Source organism: Miniopterus natalensis, chromosome 18 (genome assembly GCF_054644295.1).
Source record: "Miniopterus natalensis isolate mMinNat1 chromosome 18, mMinNat1.hap1, whole genome shotgun sequence".
NCBI classification, from domain to species: domain Eukaryota; kingdom Metazoa; phylum Chordata; class Mammalia; order Chiroptera; family Miniopteridae; genus Miniopterus; species Miniopterus natalensis.
In genome coordinates this window covers 7,873,626-7,899,898 of record NC_142098.1, presented here as the reverse complement: position 1 = coordinate 7,899,898, position 26,273 = coordinate 7,873,626, and the positions used below count along the sequence as shown (strand labels likewise).

At 40.3% G+C, this 26,273-nt stretch overlaps 1 protein-coding gene across 9 annotated transcripts in view; it reads right to left on the bottom strand.

Moving 5' to 3' along the window:
• CHD9 (chromodomain helicase DNA binding protein 9) overlaps positions 1 to 26,273 on the bottom strand; it is a 166,348-nt gene that overhangs the window by 103,975 nt on the left and 36,100 nt on the right. For 5 of the 9 annotated variants that reach the window (XM_087827119.1, XM_087827124.1, XM_087827123.1 and 2 more), the window contains exon 1: positions 5,472 to 7,358. In XM_087827119.1, the coding sequence (XP_087683245.1) occupies positions 5,472 to 6,929 (1,458 nt within the window). In that variant the 5' untranslated portion in view covers positions 6,930 to 7,358. Of the gene's footprint in view, positions 1 to 5,471; positions 7,360 to 17,847; positions 17,929 to 22,822; positions 22,877 to 26,273 lie in introns of those variants that run through there. The other 4 variants (XM_087827120.1, XM_087827122.1, XM_087827121.1 and 1 more) reach the window with 4 other exon arrangements.

Sequence of the window (26,273 nt, the reverse complement as noted above, 5' to 3'; positions counted from 1 at the left end):
CATTTCCAAAACACAGATATATAAAATTCAGACATTCACATATACACACTTCAAACCTACACTTGACAAATACAACAGTGTATTTTTTAACACTAAAGATATAGTTAAGCCCGGCTGGTGTGGCTCAGTGGCTGAGTGTCAACCCATGAACCAAGAGGTCACCAGTTCGATCCCCAGTCAGGGCACATGCCCAGGTTGCAGGCTTGATCCCCAGTAGAGGCCTGCACGGGACAGCCAATCCATGTTTCTATCTCTCCATCCCTCTCCCTTACTCTCTCTCCAAAGTCAATAAAAACAAAAAAAAAGATATAGTTAAAGCCTTAAGACATTGAAATTGACATATGAAGGAAAAAAAACACCAAAAAACTTCTGAAGAAGTATTTCTCAGTTTGGAGAGAACCAGTTAACTATATTTTACGACAGAGCACACTAAATGTGTATGACCATAGTGTGGTGCCACCCTCACTTCTGATCACCCTTAAACACTATAGAGTTTAAACTACAAAAGGAATCTGCTAACTAGTTGTTTGACAGCAAGTAAGCCATGACCTCTCTAAGACTGTTGCTGCTTTTTGTATTTGATAGAGTAAAATTTTGTACAGCTCTAAAATTATATGATTACATTAAATGGTCAATGTAAACTTGCAGTTTTCAGATATACAAGTATATATTCATTTAGGAAAAACCTTGCTTAAAAGAGTGGCTCTGTTGGTTGGGCATCGTCCCATGCACCAAAAGGCTGCCAGTTTGATTCCGGGTCATGGTGCATGCCCTGGTTGCTGGCTCAATCCCCAGTAGGGGGCATGTAGGAGGCAGTCAATCCATGGTTCTCTCTCTCTCTTAAAAAAAAGTATTCTCCTTGCATAATTTGTAAGGTGTTACTTGCATAATAAATGTGTAAGGTATTATTTGTGTAGTTAACTACAGCAAATAACCAGATTTTATTAAAATGAAAGCTGCAGTCCAAACCTGTTCCTAACTATGTGCTTATTACTACATTTGTATATATATTACCTACACCATACTGTATTAAAATATTTCCTTAATTTGAAATCATTTCAATCCAATTACCCAAAGAAACATGATCATCCATGTAAGTATTCCAAAGCAACTTTATATTCATAGTATCATTATAGGAATAAAGTTTGATGGCTTAGTAGCCCCTAACACATTATTTTCCATTTCAGACATCAGAATAAGTAAATGACTGAGTAGTCCTAAGGGATCTGGGAATACACCTCATCAATCAAGTTAAATACAACAAAATTTTGTTAGAACTACTTTGAAGTTTGGCGGGAATGTCATGCTCTTCACATACTATACTAATCCACAAATTTCTCAACAACTGAATTCCTCTTTCCAGCCCTTGGAACTTACTTTGTGCCCACCTCTCACCCTTAAGCAGGCGTGATACAGGTCAATAGCCTTCAAGATACTGTTAACAACTAGTTTTTGTTACCTCATTCCAGCAGGCAGTGCAGAGCTCAACTCCTGTGCAGTACAGTAGTACAGAGTTTCATAAAGATTATGAGAACTTGTTAATATTCCACAAATTTCCAAACAGCATATAAACTATATGATCCCAACTTTGTTTCTTAACAATGAAAAAATATGTACATACAGGAGAGAAGAGAAACAGACAACAGATCTCACTGCAAAAGAACACACCAAAATGTCAACAGTGGTATCTTTTGGTTACAAGTAACCTATTTTTCATGTTTGTTTTTTTGTATGGTCCAATTTTTTAAAATAGTAGACATGTATTCAACTTTTTATCAAAAAAAAAAACCCAATATTATAAAATGTGCATCAAGTAAATAAAATAGTAAACTCAGAGAACAAAAGCCAACAAGGAATTATAAATAATTATGTACATCCCAAAATTCTATTTCCTGTTTTGATTGGTATTTCAGCTATCCCACAGTATTTTCACTGCTACAGAATTTGTACATTAAATTTAATTTACAAACATTGAGATCACAGTGATCCATACTTCCACTTCACAAGCAAGAAAAAAGAAAGTTTGCATTACGAAACAGAAGAAAGTATTTTAATAAGCAAACAATGAAAAGTTTATAGTATTAGTCTTAAAATTCTTTTGCTCTAAAAATCAGAGATAAAAATAAGCTAATGTTTTCTCTATTATGTTTTCTAAGTATTTAGAAATACATATTGTAGCATCTCATCTTTTTTACTTTCTTTTTTTAAAAATTTATCTTTATTGTTCAAAGTATTACAGATGTCCCTTTTTTCCCCCCATTGATCCCTTCCACCTGGCATCCTATTTTCTCTTTTTTAAGTGATAAAATTCTACAGTCAATTATATAAGAAATATTCTCAGCAATACCCACTATTATGATTGACTTCAGGATACTCTAAGACATATGAAATTATATCCACAACTTCCCCACCTCAGTTGGGGAATAAGAAAAAGCAAGGCTTAGAAATATTCTTTACATATCCAAAATTCTCACTGAAGTTTTCCAGAATTCTAACTAGAGTACTTCCCATGAATTTTCAAACAGTGGGCTAAAGAATACATGTGGGGCAAAAGTAGGTTTACAGTTGTGAATACACAAAACACAGAGTTTATTTTTGTATTATTATTTATTAATCATTGTATTATTTTCCATATGAGCAACTGTAAACCTTTGCCATCCTCTATATATTGTTTTTGCTATAACAAATATATCTCATTTTTTAATTTTGATGAACCCAAAATCTCCCACTTTATTATTTTTAATCTCTTACCTTCTATACATAATTAATAATGTTAATTTAGTCTGAAATGAAATTACTGCAATTAAGAGAGAATTTTTTTAAAAAACATTAAAAAAAAGTTTTTTTCCCATAGAACCTACGGAAACACCATAATAAATAAGAACTCCTTATTAATATAACATTTGGGCTATGTAGTAACCATTACCATCCAGAACATAGGAAAAAAACTTATATGCTCTCCCAAAATTTGTCATATATTACACACATTAAACCATTTGGGCTTCACATATGTAGGATATGTGACCTACAATTCAGTACATATTAAACCTATATGCAATCCATAATCATCATAATTACAATAATCCCCTATCTTCTCTACAAATCCATCTCTCTCCTCTTCACTCCCACAATCAGCAACTCCCAAATATCACTCTTTTTAAAAAAAATTTTTGATTTTTTATAGAGATAAAGGTGGGGGCAGGGAGAGAGAGAGAGAAACATCGATTGGCTGCCTCCCACCAGAGATCAAACTGAAGCCTGGGTATGTACCCTGATCTGGGATCGAACCTGCCGTCTTTTGGTGTACTGGACTGCGCTCCAACCGAGCCACACCACCCAGGGCCCAATTATCACTCTTAATACAGATAACAGGAAACTTGAAAACAGACTTTCAGTAACCCAAAAAGTATTCCAAACTGACTGCCCTTTATCAGTATTTGATAAACAAACTGAAACAAAAAGATGCGTAAGATCTGAATAAAGCCTTCTCAATTTACCAGTGCGGAATAAGATAATTTACAAAAGGCGGCTTATGACGGTTCTGAGAAGAATTTCTCTCAGAGAGTGCTATCAATATGCTAGTATTATGGACAACTTTAGTTATTTATAATTATCTTCCATTTATTCCAATTCTATTAAAGAGAATTTACTTCTTTTTAAAGCTAGAACATGTTTAGAAAAACATGAATTCAAAAAAAATTTAAATGATGACAAGGCCTTAGGAAACTAAAATTAAGAAATTAATAAATTTCAGGCTTCTTAACTTCAATTATATGCTATACAAGCTGATTAGTCAAACTAGTCAGAAATCTGCATACATAGTGAACAGATGGCCTAGACTCAAGTCAGCAGAGGTTTTCCCAGGGTCCAACTGCGATGCTTGACCCTCTCCCCCAGTAGAGGGAGCAAAATCGTAACATTCTCCTCAGGCCACAGAAAGAAGGGCATGGGAAGTGTTTATAAGGGCCTTTTAAGTATCTTAAAACTCTATTTAGACATTTTAAAAATGTAATGAAAATACCATTTGAAACAGAACTAAAATCAATCCAAAGGAAAAGATAAAGATCTTATCTTTTTCAAATACTTCAAGGCTTTGAAATGAGAAAATGGTCCCTAAATATTTAATTTCAAGAACTATGGCATATTTCACTGTTCACCAAATCTCACAGGTAACCAAAGAACTGAAGTACCATGAATCCTTATTTTTAAAAGATTACAGAAAAGTGGTAAGATATTACATTAAATACATTTTATAGTATATATAGTCACATGACAACAACTATAGAAAACAAAGAAGTGTATTTCACTACCTTGAAACAATCTATTTCCTTCCAATATTTTTTCACATTCATATTTTCATACTGTTATGAAAACATTTAGTAAGTGCTTACTATATACTAAGTTCTAAGCACTGTTATATCTCTTATAATCCCTACCAAAGCCCAATTAGATCCTATTATTATTCCACATTTAAAGATGAAGCAAGTGAGACACATAGAAATTATATAAATGGCTAAAAGTCACAGCTACTGAGCAACAGGAGCCAAGATTCTAACCCAAGTAGTCTGGTACCAGAGCCTACACTCTTAACCACTTCACTGTGAGTTGAATTTTGAATTATGCTTTCCCCCTATTATTAACATATTCTCAGTGTTAGTCTCCAAAGTCTTTTTAATGCCTAATTAAAATCTAATCTGGATATGATAATAAACTATGTTGTTATCAGTTGTCCCTTATGGTAAGATAAATATCTTTGTGTATACATTACTTTTGCTATGTTTGGGTTATGTAATAAAGTATTTTTATACTCAAATATACTACCCAATTGCTTTCCAAAATATTTGTATCAATTGACAAAGCTATATAAGTTTCAATTTCACCATAAATTTGCCAGCATACAGCATTAACATTAAAAGCATTAACATTTGCCAGGATTAACATTCTAATAGGTGAAAACCAAACCATGCTGTAAAATGAATTATTAAAGGTGCATATTATTCTGAATGTTTACTAATTCAATTTCTTCTTTTGTGAATTTCAGCTTATATGCTTTATCTAGTTATCAGCTTAAAAGTTTGATCTTAAAAGTTTGCTTATCAATTTATATATGAGCTTTTTATAAGAATATTAATCCTATGTCCATCATGTACGGAATAAAATGTTCCCAGTCTATGGTTTTCCTTTTAGTTATGGTTTTCATTTTTTTAATAAAATATCTTTCTGTTAAAGGCAACCATAATTGAAAGTTACAAAAGAGGTCTTAAGATTTTTCTAAATATAAGTTAGTCCGTTGCTTTGAATACTAAATGAATCGCTTTCAAATATAAGACTGTTAAAACAACAGAAACGTCAAAATATGCATAGTCATTTGATAGAATTACTGAGTTTGACCAGTTTTGATAGTCTCATATAAAATTAACGCAGTGAATAAAAGCCCACCCTACCCCAAATCACCAAAATAAGTTACATACTTGTCGCTGTAAACATAGGCGATTTCTGTCATGTAAATGCTGATGATTAGAAAGTGATGAATGCCAGCTCCGAGCCTGAGTATGAAATTGAATCTGAGCCATATCAGAAGGCCGTGTAATAAGATGTGAAGTAAAGTGCCGATCAAGGTCATGATCTAAAACATGACTTGAATTATCTTGCCCAAACGTTGACTCATCAAACTGGGGAAGAAGACTCTCCTGAAGGAGGTCTTCTGGATCAAGTCCTGTGAATGGCTCAGTTTGAGACTCCACTTGATGAAGTAAATTCTCTTCTAACGATGAAAAGCCATTAGTTTCCACATGATCATTGAAATGGCCCATTTGCGTTCCCGAGTCAACAGGATCCTGGAAGTTCATGTGCACAGGAGATAATTTTGAATTGCTGTAATTACCCTGAGGATGTGATGAATGCAACATCTGGAAATTACTTGAATTCAGTGATGTATTGGGATTTAGCATATGCTGAGTAGATTCTTGCTTGATTCCCCTATGAGGTGAAAAAGAATTACTTCCAGTAAAATCAGACAAAGTCTGATTTGTGTGAGTGGGTGCAAGAACTGCAGAGGACTGAAGAAGACTATTCGATGATACGTGATTAGTGGAAAAGGAGTAATGTGAAGAAAACTGCTGTGAGTTACTGACAGAACAAGAAGTCATATTTGGAGAAGGCCCATTAAAATTTCCTTCTTGTCGACTGCTACACTTGAGAAAGTGTACTGAAGGATTAGATGTTTGAGAAAATTGTTGCATCAAAAGAGACTGTTGTGAAGCAGATGCATTGGTAATATGTGGTGGGTGGTTGACACTGGCTCTGTGTGGACCAGAAACATTAACATCCATAAAATTTTTAGACTGGCTGAGAGAATTTTGCCCTGGGTTAAGATTATTTCTGTTTTGTTGCGAGCGCAGGGAAGTGCACTGTGTGTGTTGCTCATTGGCCTGAAATAAGGCAAAGTCATGGTGTGCCACAAAGCTTTTATTTTGATGCATAGAGTGAGAATGTCCTTGTTGGTGAAAAGGAGACCCATTTTGATTTGAAATGCTAGTAGTTGTCTGATGGCCCCACATTGGACTGCCATCTGCTACATCTGGAAATAAACCATTGGGTTGGTTTTGGGGGTGGATCGGAGAACAATTAAACTGAGAGTGTGGTGATAACACATGTTCAGCTGGGCTACCAAAAGACTGATTAACTTGATGAAATTTCATTGAATCAAACTGATTTAACTGTTCATAATCAGTCATCTTCTGATGTGTTGGAGTACCTTGAACATGGTTCAATGAGTCTATGTGCAAAGGTTCAAATTCTGCACCCAAGTTCAATTCATCAACTAATGAAACAGGTCCTGGTTGTACAAATGCATCATCTGACAAACCTTCTAAGGTCTCACTAAAAAGATTGGCTTCATCAAAAAAGTCCATCATTGGATCTGTCATCTTGAAATATTCAGTAACAATCTAGGCTGTTCACTCCAAATGAAGTATATTCAGCTTCTCTGTAGTAGATATTATTGGATCATTCCCAAAGGTCATCAACTAATCCAAAACAGGTCAGTGTTCATTACTGCTCTAGGTAATGACATGTCATGAAGTGTCAGAATCCTAGAAAAATAAGAACAAAAACAATTAAAGTTTGATAATGAGTACTCATTAATGTTCTATAAAGTTTACACATGATTTAAAAAACATAAAATCTCAGTGTACAGTATTGTCTGGTAGAATAATTTATTTCAGCCCGGCCGGGAGTGGCTCAGGGGTTGAGCCTCGACCTAAGATCCAGGCGATTGGGGTTCGATTCCCGGTCAGGGCACATGCCCGGGTTGTGGGCTCGCAGCCGATCAATGACTCTCTCATCATTGATGTTTCTATCTCTCTCTCCCTCTCCTTTCCTCTCTCTGAAATCAATATGTATTTAAAAAAAAAAAAAAAAAAAAAAAGAATAATTTATTTCAAATAGCTCATTAATATTCCCTACAAGGAAAAAAAAACAAAGCAACACTGGTGCAAGGGACATGACTATATGCATTTAAAAGTAGTAATTCATACTACTTCATTTTGAAGTTCATATAACAGAATGTAAAGTAAACTTGAGAATTGTATGTCAGATTCTCTCCTATACCATGAAATGTCCATCATTCCCCACCCCAACAGCTCTAGTATGTATAAAATATATACGTATTATACTTCAGTTATGTCTCTTTAAGAAAGCTGACATGAGATCCTCTCAGATTAGTGTGTCATGATCTTTTGCTCTAGACCTCTTGAGCAGATAAGTCTATTAAATTCATAGGGTATATGTGAAAATGCTTCAGGAAGAGCAATTATATGAGGTCATGACAAGCTGGCCCAAAATGAGATAAAAGTTAACCATCTAGTCAACTGACAAACAAGACAGACACATGGTATATGGGGATGTCCCTACTTATTGCTACTACATTCCTCTTGCTCACCTACCATGGAAGATCAGTCTTCCTGACAGCCAACTAATTTAGATATCCATGTAACAAAACCAAGCACCTTCCTGTTAATAGTTATACTCATCAATCTGCCCCTAAGTTCCCCCCAATTAAGTCATTTGGAATGTACATGTTCTTTATTATAGTTACTAAACTATGCAAATAAATGTGTAATGACAATCAAGTGAGGCAAAAACAAAGAGAAGCTTGGGTTAAGTAATAAACTAGTCTTATGACAGTCTTAAGAAAAAGAATTTATATGCACACACATATACACTATTTATGTGTGGGAAGGTTACTTGCTAATACAAAATGACTAGCCAATTTTGTTCCAGGTTTCTATTATTCCAAACATTTTTAACAAAGGTATTTATGGTTTTGTCCCCACTGTCTTTCACAGGAAGCCACAAATGAAGGTTACATATTAGTTTATTCAACATATTAGTTTACATATCAGTTTATTCAAAAAACCAGCAAAGGCCTAAGAAACTTTTTCATAACTCCTATTTTTGAGGTACATATTAGGAAATACAAATTTCCTAAGCAAAATGTCTGCTCACTATTTAAATGTAGAAATACTTTTGAAAAATTCTGAAAGTCAAAATTATCAAAATCTATATTAATTTTACCTAGAAAGAGAGTTATTATCAATCATGGTATCTAAAAGCTTTAACACATGATTTTAGAAAAAGTAAAATACAGAAAAAAAGAAAAAAAAAATCCAGATTTTATAATTGTAAGACTGAGCAGATAGAGGGCTGTGTAGTCTGAACTAAGCAAAGAATTCGCCAAAAAAAAAAAAAAGTAAGGTAGGTTAAATCACTTCTCTCCAATGTTTTTTATTCAGTTTCAGACTCCAGACTAGGGAATATCGATGTATACGTAAGCCATTAATTAGGAAAGCAATGTCTTATGTTTTTATATAAATACGATTATCAAAAGAAATATAAAAAGAAATACAACTGAAGTTACCAAATCCAATATGCCAAATATAAGGTACATCATTAGTTGATATAACATGAAGGAAAAAAATGCTGCCAATTAAACTATGACACTATACCACTTCAAATTTTTATTTTATAGTTGATGAAATAAGTTTTTAAATGTCTTTGAGTTAGATTTATTCCAAAGAATTTACCAAAACTCACTGAAAAAAAGAATCCAAATATACCTATAACAGGTAAGAAGACTAAATTTGTAATTAAAAACCTCCCAAAGAAAGGCCTAGAACCAGATAGCTTCAATGGTGAATTCTATCAAATATTTAAAGAATTTACACCAATCCTTCTCAAACTCTTTCACAAAAGTGAAAAGGTGGCAACATTTTCTAGCTCATTCTGAGGCCAACATTACCCTGATACTGAAGCCAAAGACATTACAGAAAAAACAAAAACCCTAAAGATTCATATTTTTTATGAATACAAATTAAAAAATCATCAACAAAATACTATCAAACCAATTCCAGTAGCACAGTACACACACACACACACACACATCACATACAAATGGGATTTACCCTAGGCATGTAAAGTAAATTTCACATAGAAATCAACATAATACATCACATTAATAGAATGAAGGAAAAACCACATCATCAACAGATGCAGAAAAAACATGACAAAAATCTAACACCTTTCCTGTAGAAACACTCAATAAAAGAGGAATAGAAAGGAACTTCCTCAGCGTGATAAAGGCCATATGTGCACAACTTACAGCTAACATAAAACTCAATAGTAAAAGAATGAAAGCTTCTGCCCCAAGATCAGGAACAAGACACTTTCACTACTTCTATTCAATACAATACTGGAAGATCTAGCCAGAAAAAATAGGCAAAAAGGAAAAATAAAAGGCATCTAAATTTCAAAGACAGAAGTACAACTATCTCTATTCAAAGATAAAATAACCTTATAAAAAACTATAAAAACACACACAAACTATTAGAGCTAATAAATGAATGCAGCAAAACTGCAAGATACAAATCTATGCAGAAAAATTAGCTGTATTTCTGTAAGAAAGCAATCACCATCCCAAAAAGGAAATTAAGAAAACAATTCATTTACAATAGTATTAAAAGAATAAAATACTTAGGAATAAATTTAATGAAGGACAAGAAAGATATGAACAGTGACAACCACAAAACCTTGCTGAAAGGAATTACAGTACATCTAAATAAATGAAAGATATTACATTCTGTGTACAAGGATCAGAAGACTTAATACTGTTAAGATGTCAATACTATCCAAAGCAATCTACAGAGTCAGTGCAATGATGTTTTTGTAGAAATGAAAAAGCTCATCGTAAAATACATATGCAATTTTAAGGGTCCCAGAACCCAACCCTTATAAAACTTGTAGAAGAAAACAGGGACAAATCTTTCTGACTTTGGATTTGGCAATGGTTTCTTAAATATAACACCAAAAGCACAAATGACAAGAGAAAAAGCAGATAAACTAAGGCTGTACAAAAATTAAAAACTTGTGCATCAAAGGACACTATCAAGAGTGTGAAAAGACGACGTAAAATGGGAGAAAAGTCATTGCAAATTGCATCTGATAAAGATTTAATATCCAGAATTTATAAAGAACTACCACAATTCAGCACTATAAAGACAACCCAATTTTAAAATGGACACAGGACATTTAATAGACATTTCTCCAAAGAAAATACAGAAATGGTCAAAAAACACATGGAAACTCAGTATCCATCATTAGGGGAATGCAAACTGAAATCACAAGGAGCTATCACTTCACAGCTACTAGGGAGGCTATGAAAAATGAAAAGGAACAAGTGTTGGGGAGGATCTGTAGAAACTGGAGCCCTCACACACTGCTGGTAGAAATATAAAATGGTACCGCTACTGTGGAAAAGAATGGTGGTTCCTCACAAAGTTAAAACACAGAACTGCCCTATAACCCAGCAATTCTATGTCTAGGTATACAGTATACACCCAAAAGAATCAGAAACAGATATTTATACACAAATGTTCATAGTAGCATTATTCATTATAGCCAGAAGTTGAAAATAAACCAAGTGTCCATCAACAGATGAATGAACAAAAGCTGGTATATACATGAATTCATTATCTAACCATACAAAGGGGGTGCAGCTCTGATACATGCTACAATGTGGGGGAAACCTTGAAAACATCATGCTCAGTACAAGAAGCAGCCACAAAAGAGAAAACATTGCACAATTAATTCCTCTGACATGGAGGCAGAAAGATGGGAGGTCACCAGGGCTGGGAAGAGGAGAGAGCAGGGAGTTATCTAATAAAGTTTCCGTTAGGGGATGAAAAGTTTAGAAAACTTGAAAATAGACAGTGGTGAAGGTTGCATAATACTGTGAATAAAAATGCCATTGAATTGTACAGTAATGGTTAAAAAAACTGTACATGTAATGGTTAAAAAGGCAAATTGTATGTTATAGCTTACCCCCCCCCCCCACACACACACACAGAGCCAGGCATGCTCCTTCCTCAAGGACTTTGCACTTGCTGAGTCCACTCTTCTTCATTTCGTTCATTTCTTTTCTCAAAAAGTAACTTTCTCAGTGAGGCCTTTACTGAATTCAACAAACTTCCTCCCATCTTCATTAATAAAGTACAGGAAGTTCTCTATGCCTACAACATAATCACTCCCCAGCACCCACCTTCCTCCCCTTGAGGTCTTTGAAATTACACTCAAGCTCTACCATCTAGGAAGCCTGCATCCCCCCATGCTGTTACGCACTCAGTTCTGCATTCCACACCCTGCACACCGTATTATCATTCCTGGTCCACTTGCATGTCTTCCCTGCTAAACATGATGAGTGCGGCAATTCCTTCTCATTCATCATTGTATCCCTAATGCCTACTAGTGTAACTGCTGGCACACAGTCCTCAAATGCTTTCAAGAATTAAAAAATATCTGCCCTGCCCTAGCCTGTTTGGCCCAGTGGTTAGAGCTTCGGCCTGCGGACTGAAAGGTCTCGGGTTCAATTCCAGTAAAGGGCATGTACCTCCGTTGCAGGCTCCATCCCTGGCCCTGGTCAGGGTGCGCATGCGAGGCAACTAATCAATGTCTCTCTCACATGGATGTTTCTCTCTCTCTTTCTCTGTCTCTCTCCCTCCCTTCTACTCTCTTTAGAAAATCAGTGGGGAAAAAAAATCTTCGGGTACGGATTAACAGCAACAACAAAAATGCTTAAAAAAAAAATCTGCCCTGGCTGGATAGCTCAGTAGGTTAGAGCATCGCCCGGATATGCCAAGGTTGCAGATCTGATCCCCAGTCAGCACACTTACAGGATCAACCAAGTAGTGCATAAATAAGTGTAACAGCAAATCAGTGTTTCTCTTTCTCTCTGCCTCTCTCTCAAATCAATTTTTTAAAAAGTTATAATGTAAAACAAAACAAAACCTCTCATTCTTAAGTTACTCTACAAGTTGAGATTCAAAAGCATTCTTTTAAGCAATATTTCATTTTTATTACTTTAAGAATGCCCCCAATGAACTGTATACTTTAAAACGTTAATAGTAAATTTTATGTTATATATATTTTCATACACACACACACACACACACGAGTAGCTCAGTAATAAAATTTAAAGTTTAATTCCATTATCCCTCGGTCAAAGAATCCTACTTTCATTGATAAGTCATTCTACAAGGGGCCTCCTACAAGCATAGTAGTTAAAAGTACAGGCTCTGCAAATATTCTGGTTAGGTTGGAATCCTGGCTTTATCACTTGTTAACTATGTAATCTTACACAAATCAATCATTTTGAAGTCCTGTTTCTTCACCTGTGAAATGGAGATTATAACAGTACTGATCTTATAGAACTACTGTAAATAACCTATATCAAGTATGTGTAAACACTGTTTTCAAATTGTGCTTCTTAGATTGCTGGAAGGGAGGGCTTTAGACCTCCCCTATCTCCATTTCCTCCCCAATAAAAGATTCTACCTGAATATTCTTATTTATTTTACAAATTGACCTTTCAAATAGGATTTTTAAAAAACAAAGGATTCCTTGGTTAAAAGAATTGAAAACTACCATCTAATAGAACAGAACCATCTAATGCTCATTATATTAACATCGCCCTATGCAGATAGCCATTTACTAAATTCAATTACTTACATATTTTTGGTATTCACATTTAATTTAGTTTTACTCTGAATCTCACAGAAAGGAAAATCTTTAAAACACAATGCCATCTCTATTCTTGTTAAAAAGTGTTTGGGGACAATTAATTTAGGGCTGATACTGAAAACAGATTACAAGTTTCCTAGTTGCTACTGAGTCAAGTTGTTTAACTGAAATAGTCCTGAACATCATTTGTACACATCACCAAATTAAGTATAAATATATATTCTAAAGCAAAATAAATTTCAATTAATAAGAAAAGCAGGAAATTGATTTAAATGCGAATTTTCCAGTTTGAAATACACTAAAAACTGAGACCCAGTTAATGATCACCACTTAACTTGCAGGGTTCTTGCAGGGTTTAGAAATACATTCTAAGTTCCTAAACTATAGTTAGGTGCTTAATAAAGGTAGCTTTCCCTCTCAGACTTATCTCTTTTCTGACTTCCCAAGAGCCTGCTGTCATTCATTCAAACCCTCCATCACTGCGTGGTTTCTCCAGACTCCTCAGGTTCTTTGGCAAATAATGTCCAACGCTTCCCTCTTCGTCTCCTTCAATACCTTCACGGCCCTTTTCTCTCAGCCCACTATACTGTATCCACATCACCACTGAATTTTACCTCCAAGGCCCTAGTCCAATTCAATGAACATTTTCTGAATATTTGCAATATTTACTATATGACTGGCACCTTAGTACAAGGTTAGTGTTAGCCTTTAACTTCAATGTGCTCCTTGCTTTTGTTGAGAAATGGTTAAGTGCATTTCCCCATGTTTCTAGGCTATCTCTTTGCAGTTATTTTATGTTTTCTCTCATAAAGCCTTCAATCCTAACTTCCCCATTCTCACCCAAGAACCATTTTGCCTGTCTCCTGAGGTTTTCCAGTTGAAATTCACCAATCATCTTTTCAGAACCAGGTATCTGTCTTTGTATCTATCCCTAGCTAGTTTCAGAAGAGGAAGCATGACTCTTCTCCAAAGATAAATCTTTCACTTAATACCATTCCACCTAGCCTTTGAAAGGACTTATACCCACACACATTCCCTCTCTGCCAAGGATCTTTAATCATCCCCCTTGCAATTGCCTGCTTCCCCTCTAAGTAAGACATCAGCAGATCTCCCCTACCTTAACAGAAATGTACAAACAAAATCATTTTATTTCTATCCTTTCAATCAATGACAAATATTGAAAATAAGTGATCCACTGCCTCCATTTTCCAAATACCTATTTGCCTCTCATAACTTAGTTTCTGACCCCATAAAATCACTGCAACTATACTTTTGGATATGACTAATAGCCTAGACAAATCTAAATGTTCTCTCAATCCCTGTGTTTGACCACTAAGAAACACTTGCCATCACTAAGCAAAGCAGAAGCTAAACTCAAATGCTATCTGTTGTATGAAGCCTCCCATCGTCTATGCACCCCATCTCATATACTATTTAGGTTTGGAGTGCTTAAAAGAACAAGGCCTATGACTTACTCACCTCAAGTACCACCTACTACCCTGCTTGGTCCATACTAAAGCCCTTTAAATGTTTTCTGAACTCAGTTCAATTAACCGTTCTGCCTCCTGGATATTCTCTTAGCTGCTATGACACTACACTGTCTTGGGTGAGCTTTCCTACGGCTTTCCTATCTAATCCACTTACTTAGCACTTCAAATTCAGTCAAATGTTGACACATCTTCCTCAGCATATTCTCTAAAATGCAATTTCACATTCAAATCCTTGAGAACCCAATTCCATTTTTCTTGGAATGCTATTAATCACTCCTTTATTTTTTTCTTACCACTGGTATAAAATAAAGATATAAAACCCAATCTTCCCACTGTTTTAAGGAGACCATATAGCATCTCATTGCCCTCCTTGAAGTCTCTGATCAAAAGCATCCATCTCCTGCCCTGGCCGGTGTGGCCCAGTGGTTAGAGTGTCGGCCCACAATCCGAGGGGGTCCCAGGTTCGAATCCTAGTCAAGGGCACGTACCTGGGTTGCAGGTTCGATGCCTGACGTGTGAGGCAACCAATAGATGTTTCTCTCTCACATCATTGTTTGTCTCCATCTCCCTGCCTCCCTTCCACTCTCTAAAAATTAATGGGGAAAAAAATTCTCAGGTGCGGATCAACACAAAAAGGGCATCCGTCTTTTTCAAGATGTCTTCGATGAAGTTATAGACATGCATTTTTTCATTCTTCCCAAATCATATCCCCTAAAATAGTGTACTATTCACTCTATTTTTAAAACCAAACATTTTTAAGGATCAAGAAAATATCCCCAGCCAGCAGTAGAGCATCGACCTAGGATCCAGGAGATGGTGGTTCGATTCCCCTACAGGATGCATGCTGGGTTGTGGGCTTGATCCCCAGCAAGAGGCGTGCAGGAGGCAGCCAATCAATGACTCTCTCATCACTGATGTTTCTCTCTCTCTCCCTCTCCCTTCCTCTCTCTGAAATCAATAGACATAAAAAAGAAAGAAAAGAAAATACAGTGTCTCTTATTTGACTTTAACTTTGAGAATATAAAACTGTGTTTTATTCTAATCTGCTATAATATAACTAGCACAAAAAACATGGGTTCTCATTTTTGGACTAAAAATACTTGTATTTGCTATTTCATATTCCTTTCTATTATGTCTCATCCATGCAGAAATATCTTATCCATCACCAAATATTCAATTTTTGAAATTAAAAATAAGAGCACAAGATTTTTCAAATATAGTGGTATTTTAATCAAACCATGTAACTGAATATGGGAGAAACTGGCTAAACACTCAAACATTGCTAAAAGGAGTGTATACTGAAACAAATTTGGAAAATTATATGGCAGTATTGCTAAAGTTGAACATATGCAAGCCTATGGCCAGCTTTTCCACTTGTAGCAATATATACTCCACAAGAATGTGTGTGCACCTGCACCAAAACACAAGTATAGGAATGTCCATATTAGTATTCATAACAGCCCCAAACTGAAACCATGTCCATCATAACTTACAGTTAACAGCAATGAGAATGAATTACTCCTGAATGGTAAAACACATATTCGTGTCAGATATAATCTAAAGCAAAAGAGCATATACATGATGCATTTACATAAAGTTCAAAACAGGAAAACTATTCCCTGGTTTTAAAAGTCAGCATAATGCTTACCTCTGGGAAGGCTGAAAGGGTGTGATAACTGGAAAGGAGTAGGAGGGGGTCTCCTGGGGTGCCAATAACAATAACATTCTGCTCCTTGGTCTGGGTGGTGGTTTCAGAGGTGTGTTTACTTTGCAATAAACCAGACAGCTATATTCTTATGATTTATACACATTTCTGAATGTCCATTATAACTTAAATTCAAAAACAAGAACCTAACTGGAACAAGATGCAGCATATATTTATAAACCACCATTTAAAGTACATGTCACTCATAAAAACACTGGTAAACAAATAAAGAATGGTCTCTGAAAGTACATAAGTAAACTCTGTATACTACTGGTTTCAACATGTTTACTCAAGCAAAAATAGTAAGAGTAATCTCACATTTGGATATGCAGTGAATTCACTAATATTCTCTGAAATAAAATATTCCCTAACACTAGAAACCTTAGGAAACTCAGGTTCTCTGTACATCATTTTCTTAATCTGTAAAACGTACTAAAATAAGTGCACCAAATCTACAATCTTAAATTCCTAGATTTGTTTTAAGTAAAACTGCCCAGTTTCAGGAATTAAAAAAAAAATTTTAATGAACAGATATTTAATCGCCTTTTTAAAGACAAACACTGCAAAGATAACATAACTTAAAAATATAGAAATAGACTGAATTCCAGTCCGTTAATTCAGTGGAGGGGGGGTGATTTTTAATTTACTCAAACTGTGATAAAGCACAAAATTTTAAAATAAACTTTATGCAAGGTATATGACACCTAATCATTATCCCAACCATTACTTCCTTCATCTTACAAAAGGAACTAACAAGATATATTAGCAGTTATCTTTGAGATGTATCGCCATTGATTTCCAATAGAATAAAATTTAATATACTTTATCCTGCTGCTGCTTAGTCAGGTAAACTAAACGGAAATGACCGCTGGACGAGAAAAATAATCTTTTCTTTTTTCAGATTTCAAGCCATCTCCCTTTGTTACAATAAAAAGTTTAAAACTACTGGTTTAAAAAAGTCTTTAAGTATAACAAAAAAACCTTTAATATTCAGCTAGTTAACCAGCTAATAGTGCCAAATTATAACAAACATCAGTATCTGTAACTAAGTGATAAATAATAGCTACTAATGAAGTGAGCTATAATTTTCACTCATAAGCATCAGAAGTCTCATTAAAAATGATAAATTTATTATCAGTCTGCCTATAAGCAAATGACTTTAAAGGGTGTTACTTTCCTGACAACATCAAGACTATCAGACTTTTGTATTCAGCATTATTACCCAAATAATATGTAAATCCATCTAATACTACATTCAAGTTAATTTTTTTAAAAAATGTCTTTATTGATTTCAGAGAGGAGGGAGAGGGAGAGAGAGATAGAAACATCAATGATTGAGTCATTGATCAGCTGTCTCCTGTATGTCCCGTACTGGGGATCAAGCCGGCAACCCGGGCACATGCCAACACCAGGAATCAAACCTCGATCTCCTGGATCATAAGTTGATGCTCAACTGCTTAGCTATGCCAGCTGGGTTCAAGTTTATCTTTTTCTCAAACCTTCATGTCTAATATAATCTATCTTAATATTCACAAACTTTCAAAAACTGAAATGCATTGTTAAAAGGTAACATCATACCCTGGCCAGTTTGGGTCAGTGGTTAGTGTTGGCCGGCAGACTGAAGGGTCTCAGGTTCGATTCTGGTCCAGGGCACGTACTTCAGTCGCAGGCTCAATCCCCTGCTCTGGCGCCCCAGTTCAGGCGCGTGCAGGAGGCAACCAATCCATGTATCTCTCTCACATGGATGTTTCTGTTTCTCTCTTGTTTGTTTTCTCCCTCTCTCTCCCTCTTCCACTCCCTCTGAAAAGCAATGGAAAAAATATCCATCCTCAGGTGAGGAGGAAAGAACACACAAAAACGCTAACATTTCAGTTACCAATCGTTCTAACAAATATGAAGCTGCTTCTTCCTCTCAAACACACACGCTATGGCCCTGGCAGGTGTGGCTCAGTTGGTTGGGCATCTTCCCCAGGCACCAAAAAGGCTGCCGGTTCGATTTCCAGTCAGGGCACCTGCCCAGGTTTCCGGCTCAGTCCCTGGTAGGGGGCGCGCAGGAGGCAGCTGATGGATACGCCACTCTCCCACGGATGTTTCTCTCTCCCTTTCCCTTCCTGTCTCTCCAAAAAATCAATCAATAGCCCTGGCTGGTTTGGTTCAGTGGTTAGCGCGTTGGCCCATGGACTGAAGAGTCCAGGGTTTGATTCCAGCCAAGGGCACGTACCTAGGCTCGGCCTGGCCCGCTCAGGGTGCATGTGGGAGGCAACCGATTGGTGTCTCTTTCACATCGATGTTTCTCTCTCTCCCCCTTCCACTCTCTCTGAAAAGCAATGGAAAAAATATCCTCGGGTGAGGGTTAAAAATAAATGAATGAATAAATGTATAAATAAATAAAGTCCTGCCCATTTCTCTCACAGCACCGTGTTCTCTCCCATTATGAGTTCATCACAAGTTTTAACCTACATTTGTTGATTTCCTTGTTCACTATCAATTTCCACCATTAGACTGCAGAGCCTACACAGGCAGGGTTCACCTAAAATGTTACATTACATATGATAACAACTTGATTAATGATGGGATCACTTAATACATCTTTTTAATGAATGAATGGATGTGAGTGACTTGGAGTCCAGAGAACAAATTATAGCTGAAAGTAGCTTCCCCTTCTCCAGGTCTCCTATTTGTCACTTGATCGGCTTTTTAAGGGAGAACAAACTTTAAAAGCCAAAGATTGGAATTCGAAGAGATTTATGGACAGTGGGGAGATAGAACAATTTTATTGTAATGTTTTACAGCAATACAATAGAGGGAATGTTAGAAAGCTGTACATGTCAAATAAGTGAGACAAATAGTGATGCTATGATCTCATGGGAAGGAGAAATCCTTAAGGGTTACAAGGACAAGATGATGATTTTATTCACAAGGTAGAATTTGACCTGAGAATTCCCAGGATGATAAAATTCAGAGAGGTGAAATGTAGGAGAGTGAAGTCCAAATACGAAAGTAAAAAGAGATACAAAGTGTTAGACAATAGCTACAAAACTGGAATGTGGCAACCTGTATTTACGAAGTAATTAAGTAAAAAAGCAAAATCTATCAATTAAGAAATCTATATTGTGTTAAGACATGTTAATCATGTTAAGAACACGACAGCTACAAAACATTTAAAAGGTTACAGTAAAATCATTCTGTCTCAGCAGTATCCATATATCTCTTTGGATTCCAATCTTTGGCTTTAAAGTTTTTCAAACATTTATGACAACATGCCCTAATAAATTAGTTTTCATAATTCATGCTAACTTGGGCCATCTGTCAAGTTTCCATATTCTTACCTGTTCTTTATTCTCTATATTAATAATCTGATGAAATATCCCCAGTAGATCTATTAATTTCAGTCATATTTACTTTTCCTTTATAGGCTCTAACCTCTCCAGGATTTCATCTTTTCTTCTCTGTCAAAGTACTTGGTTGACTTTTTCTTCTATTACATCAGTGATTAACACATCTAACCCTTCAGAAAATCTAGTGTCCGCATGTACCAAGTTTTTATTTCACAACTGATAGAAGCTTTAACACATTCTTATAAACCTGTAATGCTACTTCAGTGTATATATTAAGCCCCCCCCCATTCAGTTCTGTTTCCATAGGTGAAGTGCCAAGGTCTAGCTCAAGCCTTATAGAAGGCATTCAATTACATGAGATAAGGGGTTTGGATTTATAAGTTTCTAAAGATACTTATGACTTCATTAATCTCATCTTGGTATGGGCTTTTTCCATTGACAACACTGTTTTCTATCTTTATTCATACCTGCTAACTTGAGTGTATTTTTTTTTTAATGTTCTTTTCAGTTAAGGCCAACTATATATAGCACTATTTGTTCCAAAACCTCTGCCTTTTCTTACACTTCAATTCAAATATCATTTTTGTATTTCAGAGGACTGATTTCATGGAATACTTAGAATCACAGAATTACAAAACTGGAGAAAACTAAGGTTCACAGAGGTTAAGAAACTTGACTATAGCTACACAGTGTGGGGGTCGGGAGAGTCTCCCCAGGATATACCACCTGGCATGCACATTATTTAGAGCTGAAAACAAACCTAACAAATTCAGGTAGATTTTTTACCTCCCCCTTTGCCTTTTTTAAGAGATTCAGACAGACAAACCTTTAGGAAGAGAACCTTAGCATAAACCCCTTAGCATATTCACTCTGGCACATATGCATTAAGTATCGGTAGACAAGAAAGATCCATGCAAAAATCTGTTCACTAGATTCCCCTCTATCCCATTGTTTGAGTTGCCTAGAAAGAATGTGTTTGCCACTTTCTGGGCCACCTGTGAATTGCCCATTTCCCCTCTGAAATCCCAGCCACTTCCCTCTTTTCTCCTGGCTCCAAAATGACAAATCTACCTTATTTACCTCACTGTCTTTGGAAATTTTCATGCTTATGTGACTTTCCCACACACCCATATTAAAATTTGATTTTCTTATGCTAATCTGCTGTATGTTGTCTGATTCACTTCACCAGCCACAAGAACTCTTTAAACTAGTGAGGGAACGTTTCCCCAGTCACAACAAAAGTTAATTAAGTGACAAAGTCCTGACTCTCTCCAATAAGCACCCCTTCCAAACCAAGAAGCCTTTACTGGTTACACCAGCACAATGTTTTTCCCCCTAATGCTATTTCTTATGTCCTTAGAACATCATCTTTTTCTAGTTAATCAATCACAAGGTTTTTGTTTTTTAACTCTACAATCGCCACTCTTCTAAAACTTTTCAAGGGTGATCAAGATACCAGAACCAAACCTGGGAGGTGACTTCCCCCCTAAAGCATTACATGCCCGTATTACATGATCTGTGACTTATAGGAAAGTTCCCAAGGACTAACACTTAGCAATACTTTGTTGGACACTATAGCAATTTAACGTGAAGTGTCCAAGCAATTGGAGCAGAAATGGAAAGTGTCTCAGAAGAGAGAAACACTGGCTCAACTTGCTTGGAGCAATAGATATTTTTCATTCAACAAATACTTATCAGTTATCTATCATACAGAAGGCTCCTGCTGCCTGCTGTTAGCAAAAAGTCACATTTAAATTCAAGTTCTGTAAATCCAACAGAAATGAAACAGTATGTTCAGCCTCCTGCATTGAAAACCCACACACACAGGCGTGCACACCACAGCCCTTGCTCTGCAATGTGGAATCCTCCTTAAGATCACTTTCCATACCTTCATGTGTTTGTAGACCTAGTGGTTCTTTTAAAAAGTACTTGTGGAATTGTGCACAGAGTCGAGTAACATTACACAAGACAAGCCCTCTTTTCTGTTAAAGATCAAAGCTGCTTAAGTAGAACTGGAGATCTGAGGTCAGAGGAAAAGTAGCATGCAAAACTGAGAAACTAAGTTGCGATAGTGATTTTATTAATGAAGATACACTTTATTTAATACGGGGAATAAAAGTCGCATTAGTGTCAAATCCCAGACTGCCAAGAAAGAAACTGTGTAACACTGTTAATACCACAATTTAAAAAAAAGTTCTTGTCTACTTTGTTCTGGAAAGTTTTATTTTTCTTAAAAGAAAAAGAAAAAAAAAGGCAAAACAAAACCAAAAAAGGAACAAACAGAAACCACCGCGCTGGCGACGGCGACAGGCCAGTAAGACACCCGGGCTTTCCGGGTCGCGCTCGGCTCTGGGATGATGTCCGAGGAGGGCCCGGGAACCACCCATCGCGCCCCACACCCGGAGCCGAGCGCGGCAGGGCGCGGGTCCGGCCCGCTGCGGACGTGGAGGAGCCCTCGGGGGGGAGGATCCCAGGGAGACAGTGAGGTCGCCACCCGGGAGGCCGGGCCTGGGACAGCGCCGGGGGTGCCCGGCTCGGGGCACCCAGCGCTCGCGCGGGACGCCCTGTCATGAGTCACGGAGGCGAGAAGGCGGGCGGGGGCAGAGGCTGCAGGATGGAGGGAAGCCCGGCTCCCGGGAGGGACGCGAGCAGGCGGGGAGGCCCCGACCTCGCGCGGGGCGGGGAAGGGGAGCCCTGCCCACCCTGCCCTCGCCTCTTCCCGACGCAACAGGCCGGCGGCCGGGTCCCGACCCCAGGGGCTGAGGGCTGCGGGGCGGGGGCAGCAGCCCGCAGCCATGACAGGCGCGGGGCGGGCGGCGGGCTGGCTGGGCCGCACGTGCGGGCAGCGCCCCCTCCCCGGCCTCCCGGCGCGCCCGCCGTCTCCGGGCGCGGGCCCCTCAGCTCCGGCGGCGCGCCCCGCCAGCCCCGACCCTCCACCCCCCGCCCCGGCCGAGCGGCGGCGGCACGTACTCACCGCCGCCCGCGGGCTCTCGGGCTTCGCCATGACTGAGGCGCCCCCGCCGCCCCCCGCCTCGACCGAGACTGACACGCACGGCTGGCCGGGCGGGGGCGGCCTCCGGCGACCACCCAGCTGACAGAACCCGCCCCCGCCTCTCCCCACCAGTTGAGCCGCGGCTGCTGCCCCGCGGCGCCCCCGGGCTTCCTCTCCTCGCCTGGGGCGGCGGGTGGCAGCGACGGGCGGCGGCGGCACTTACCGGCGGCGCGGCCAGGCCCCCCTGTCAGCGCGGGGCCGGGAGCGAGAGGAGGGAGGAGTGAAGGGGCACCGCCTCCCCCGCGCCGCCACGCACCCGCCTGATTGGCCCAGTGCTCTCCCCCGGCGCGACCCCACCAGCCCCTGCGAGCGGCTCTCCGGCAGCACCGGCACCTCATTTGCATATTTGTGCCCGCGCCGCTGATTGGCCCACGCTCCGAGGGGCGGCCGTGACCGCTGCAGCTCCCGCCCGCGCTCCTGCCGCGTCGGGCGACCCGGGAGGGAGGATCCCCTCCGCCGCTCCCCTCCCCTCGCCGCCCGGCCCGACCTGGGGCGGAGGGCGGCGGGAGGCGGGGTCGCCGCCCCGCTCCAACATGGCCCCGCCGCGCCGCCGACCCAATCGCCGGGGCGGTTACTCCCGGAGCCCCGGCGGCCTCGGGGCGGGGAAGTGTGGGGGCCGGGCGCCCTCTGGCCGGAGCGCGGAGCAATGCAGCGGCCCGGGCTCCCCTCGCCGCCCCGCCGCGGCCGCCACGTCAGGCCGCGCCCTCGCGGGGGCCTCTCCCCTGCCCGCGGCCCCGCCGCCACGTCAGGCCCGGCGGGCACGCCCCGGCCCGAGCCGACCGGCGGCGGGGTCGGCGCCGAGGTCACTCGGACACGCCGGGCGTCTCCGCGCCAGCCCGTGTCCGCCGAGCAAGCCACGAGGGAGCCTCCAGAGCCTCCCTTTCAAACGGCCGTGGATTCGGCCCCACGCCGGCCTTTCGCTCGGGAGCCCCCGTGACACGCCCGTGCTGTGGAATCGGGAGCGAGGGCAGTGCGGCCGCGACGCTGCGGCGGTCAGCCCAGGTGCCAGCACCTGCCGCGCGCGGGCGCCGCGCCCGGCGAGACCGGCCCCAGGTGCCGAGCTGGGGACCGCGCGGCGCGCGCTGGGCCGCGGGGCCCAATCCCCGCCCTGCGGACACTCGGGCGCACGTGCCCACGTCGCGAGCGGCCCGGCTCCGAAGGCGCAGGAAGAACAAATGGAGAGGGAGCGGGGGGCGCGCGGGGGCGCCGCCGCCCGGGCCGACGTGGGGACACCGGGGTTTCCTCTCCCGCCCGCACGAACGAACCAGCCGAGTGACCTACATGGAATCATAACGCGTCCCAGGGCCTCGGCTTTCCCGGCTGTAAAAGGAAGAGGCAGGGCGGTTTTCCTAAAAGCCTTCAGCTCTAAAAGGCTTCGGGCTTGCCTGTCAGACCCTGAGCTGGCTTTAATACCGAATTAAAACTTGAAATTCCTTATTCGCATGAGAGAGACAGAGAGACAAAATAATGGTATGTCAGAACGTCGGCCGGCCGACCTGAAGTTTGTTTGAAACCGTTTACCGTTCAAGTCCAGCCTGGGCGACGTGTGACACTCGCCTCCCAGCTGACAGGCATCTCCTGAATGTCGGTCCCCGCAAAGCCGCCCACCGCAGGCTCACTGCGGGTCTGCGCCCGGCCCGAGGCCACGGCTGCGGGGCAGTGCCGGCTGCCCAGCCGGTTCATTCTCTGTTCCCCACGAAGGCCCTCCAGGAGGGGACCCTACTCCCCTGAGACAGAGACAGGGCCCGGAGGAAACCCTGCTGAGAGAGAAGTTACAATTACAGCTTTGATTTCCCCTCAAGGATACTTAGTAACAACCGCGTAGCAAGCTCAGAACGCACAGAAGCAGCTCCCTACACGGCTGACTTAAACACTGCTTTAGTTTGCAGGTTTAACCTGTTGAGTCAAATCGAAGGTCAGAAACCCCTCATTTACCTGGCACCCGAAGACAAGCAGCGACCCCCTGGGCACGAGATCTTCAGCTCCTTCACAGAACTTTTCTCCCCAAGAAAACGAATGTTTTCTCGAATAGGGCCCTCTGAAAGTTACTTAAACTTGGTGTTGAAGGGTCATCATTATCACTGTCAACACTGTGGCGTTCTATTATAACCGATGAACGCCCTCGAAAGTATGGAGATCTGTTTGTGCCCCATAGTCAGTGGCCCCTAGAATGCCGTTTTATCATTTTAAACTTGCGTCTGGTGTTTCATTTTGTCCTTGTGTGTCTCTCTTTCATCACTACTGGGCTGATACTTCTCCATTTTTCTACCTAACAGCCTTCTTTCCTATTTTTTTTCCTGTTCTAATAAGAACTCAGATACAGATTAAACTTTTATTATTTAGTCTCAGGTTTCGAGTAAAGATTTTCTGTGGGGCTCTCCTGTGGGTTAAGTGCATGAGTTTTTGTCACATCTGTTTTGACTGGTTTTTACCTATTTCTTAAATCTTGGTGGTAATCTGGGTAACTGAGGTTTCTGGATTTGGGCCCTCTCGAGAAGCTATTGCAAAGAATTTACAGGCTAGATAAATACTACCCATTTGAAATTTAAATTGACGAGAAACAGTATCATCGACATCAAAAGCACTGACCTGATTTTCCATCAGGCGGTGGAACGCCCACAGCCGGGGGTAGCACTGCTCGCCAGGGCCCCGGGAAGCCTGCGCTGCGGCCCGGAAGGGCTCTCCACAGCCTGAATGAGGCATTTACAAGTATATCCAATAGTCCCAGGCACTGTGCTAAGGGCTTACACTTGGCGTTTCACTGTACCTTCACAACCAGCCTATGAGAAAGGGATTTGTTTCTCTCTCTCCATTTTATAGATTGAAGAGGGTCCCGAATTGTGCCCTGGTCACACAATCTTTCAACGGCAGAGGTGGGATTCAAACTTGGAACTGCTTGGCCCTAAAGCCTGCAACTCTTAACCACTATACTATATCCCTCCCTTCAACCTTAGTTTCCAATTCCATGTTTATCGAGCAACCTTTTAGTGATTAATGTGGCACCTTGTGAGGGGAAACTCCCTGTATAGGCATTTTTTAAAAAACATGTATGTTTTTAAATTGATTTTTAGAGAGAGGGGAGGGGAGAGGCAGAGGGAAACATCGATCGGCTGCCTCCTGCACGAACCCCAACCAGGGATCAGACCTATAACCTAGGCACGTGCCCTGGCGTGCCTTTTGGTGCATGGGACGAAGCTCACCCAACCAGGCCACACTGGCCAAGGCTGTACAGGCATTTTTAAAAATATATATATATATCTTTATTGATTTCAGAGAGAGGAAAGGAGAGGGAGAGAGAGAGACGGAAACATCAATGATGAGAGAGTCAATGATTGAGCCCACAACCTGGGCATGTGCCCTGACCGGGAATCGAACCCCGATCGCCTGGATCCTAGGTCGACACTCAACCGCTGAGCCACAGCCAGGGTCGCTGTATAGGCATTTTGATTCAGGTCACCAAAAAAGGACTATCCCAAAGCATATACCTCAAACTTGGCAATTTGTAAGTTTGAGGACTATGAACCAATGCTCCAATACTTGTTTCCTTTGGGGAGAAACTGGTACCATCGAGATCCTAAAACTGGAAAACGAAGGATTAGACCCTACCTCAGTGA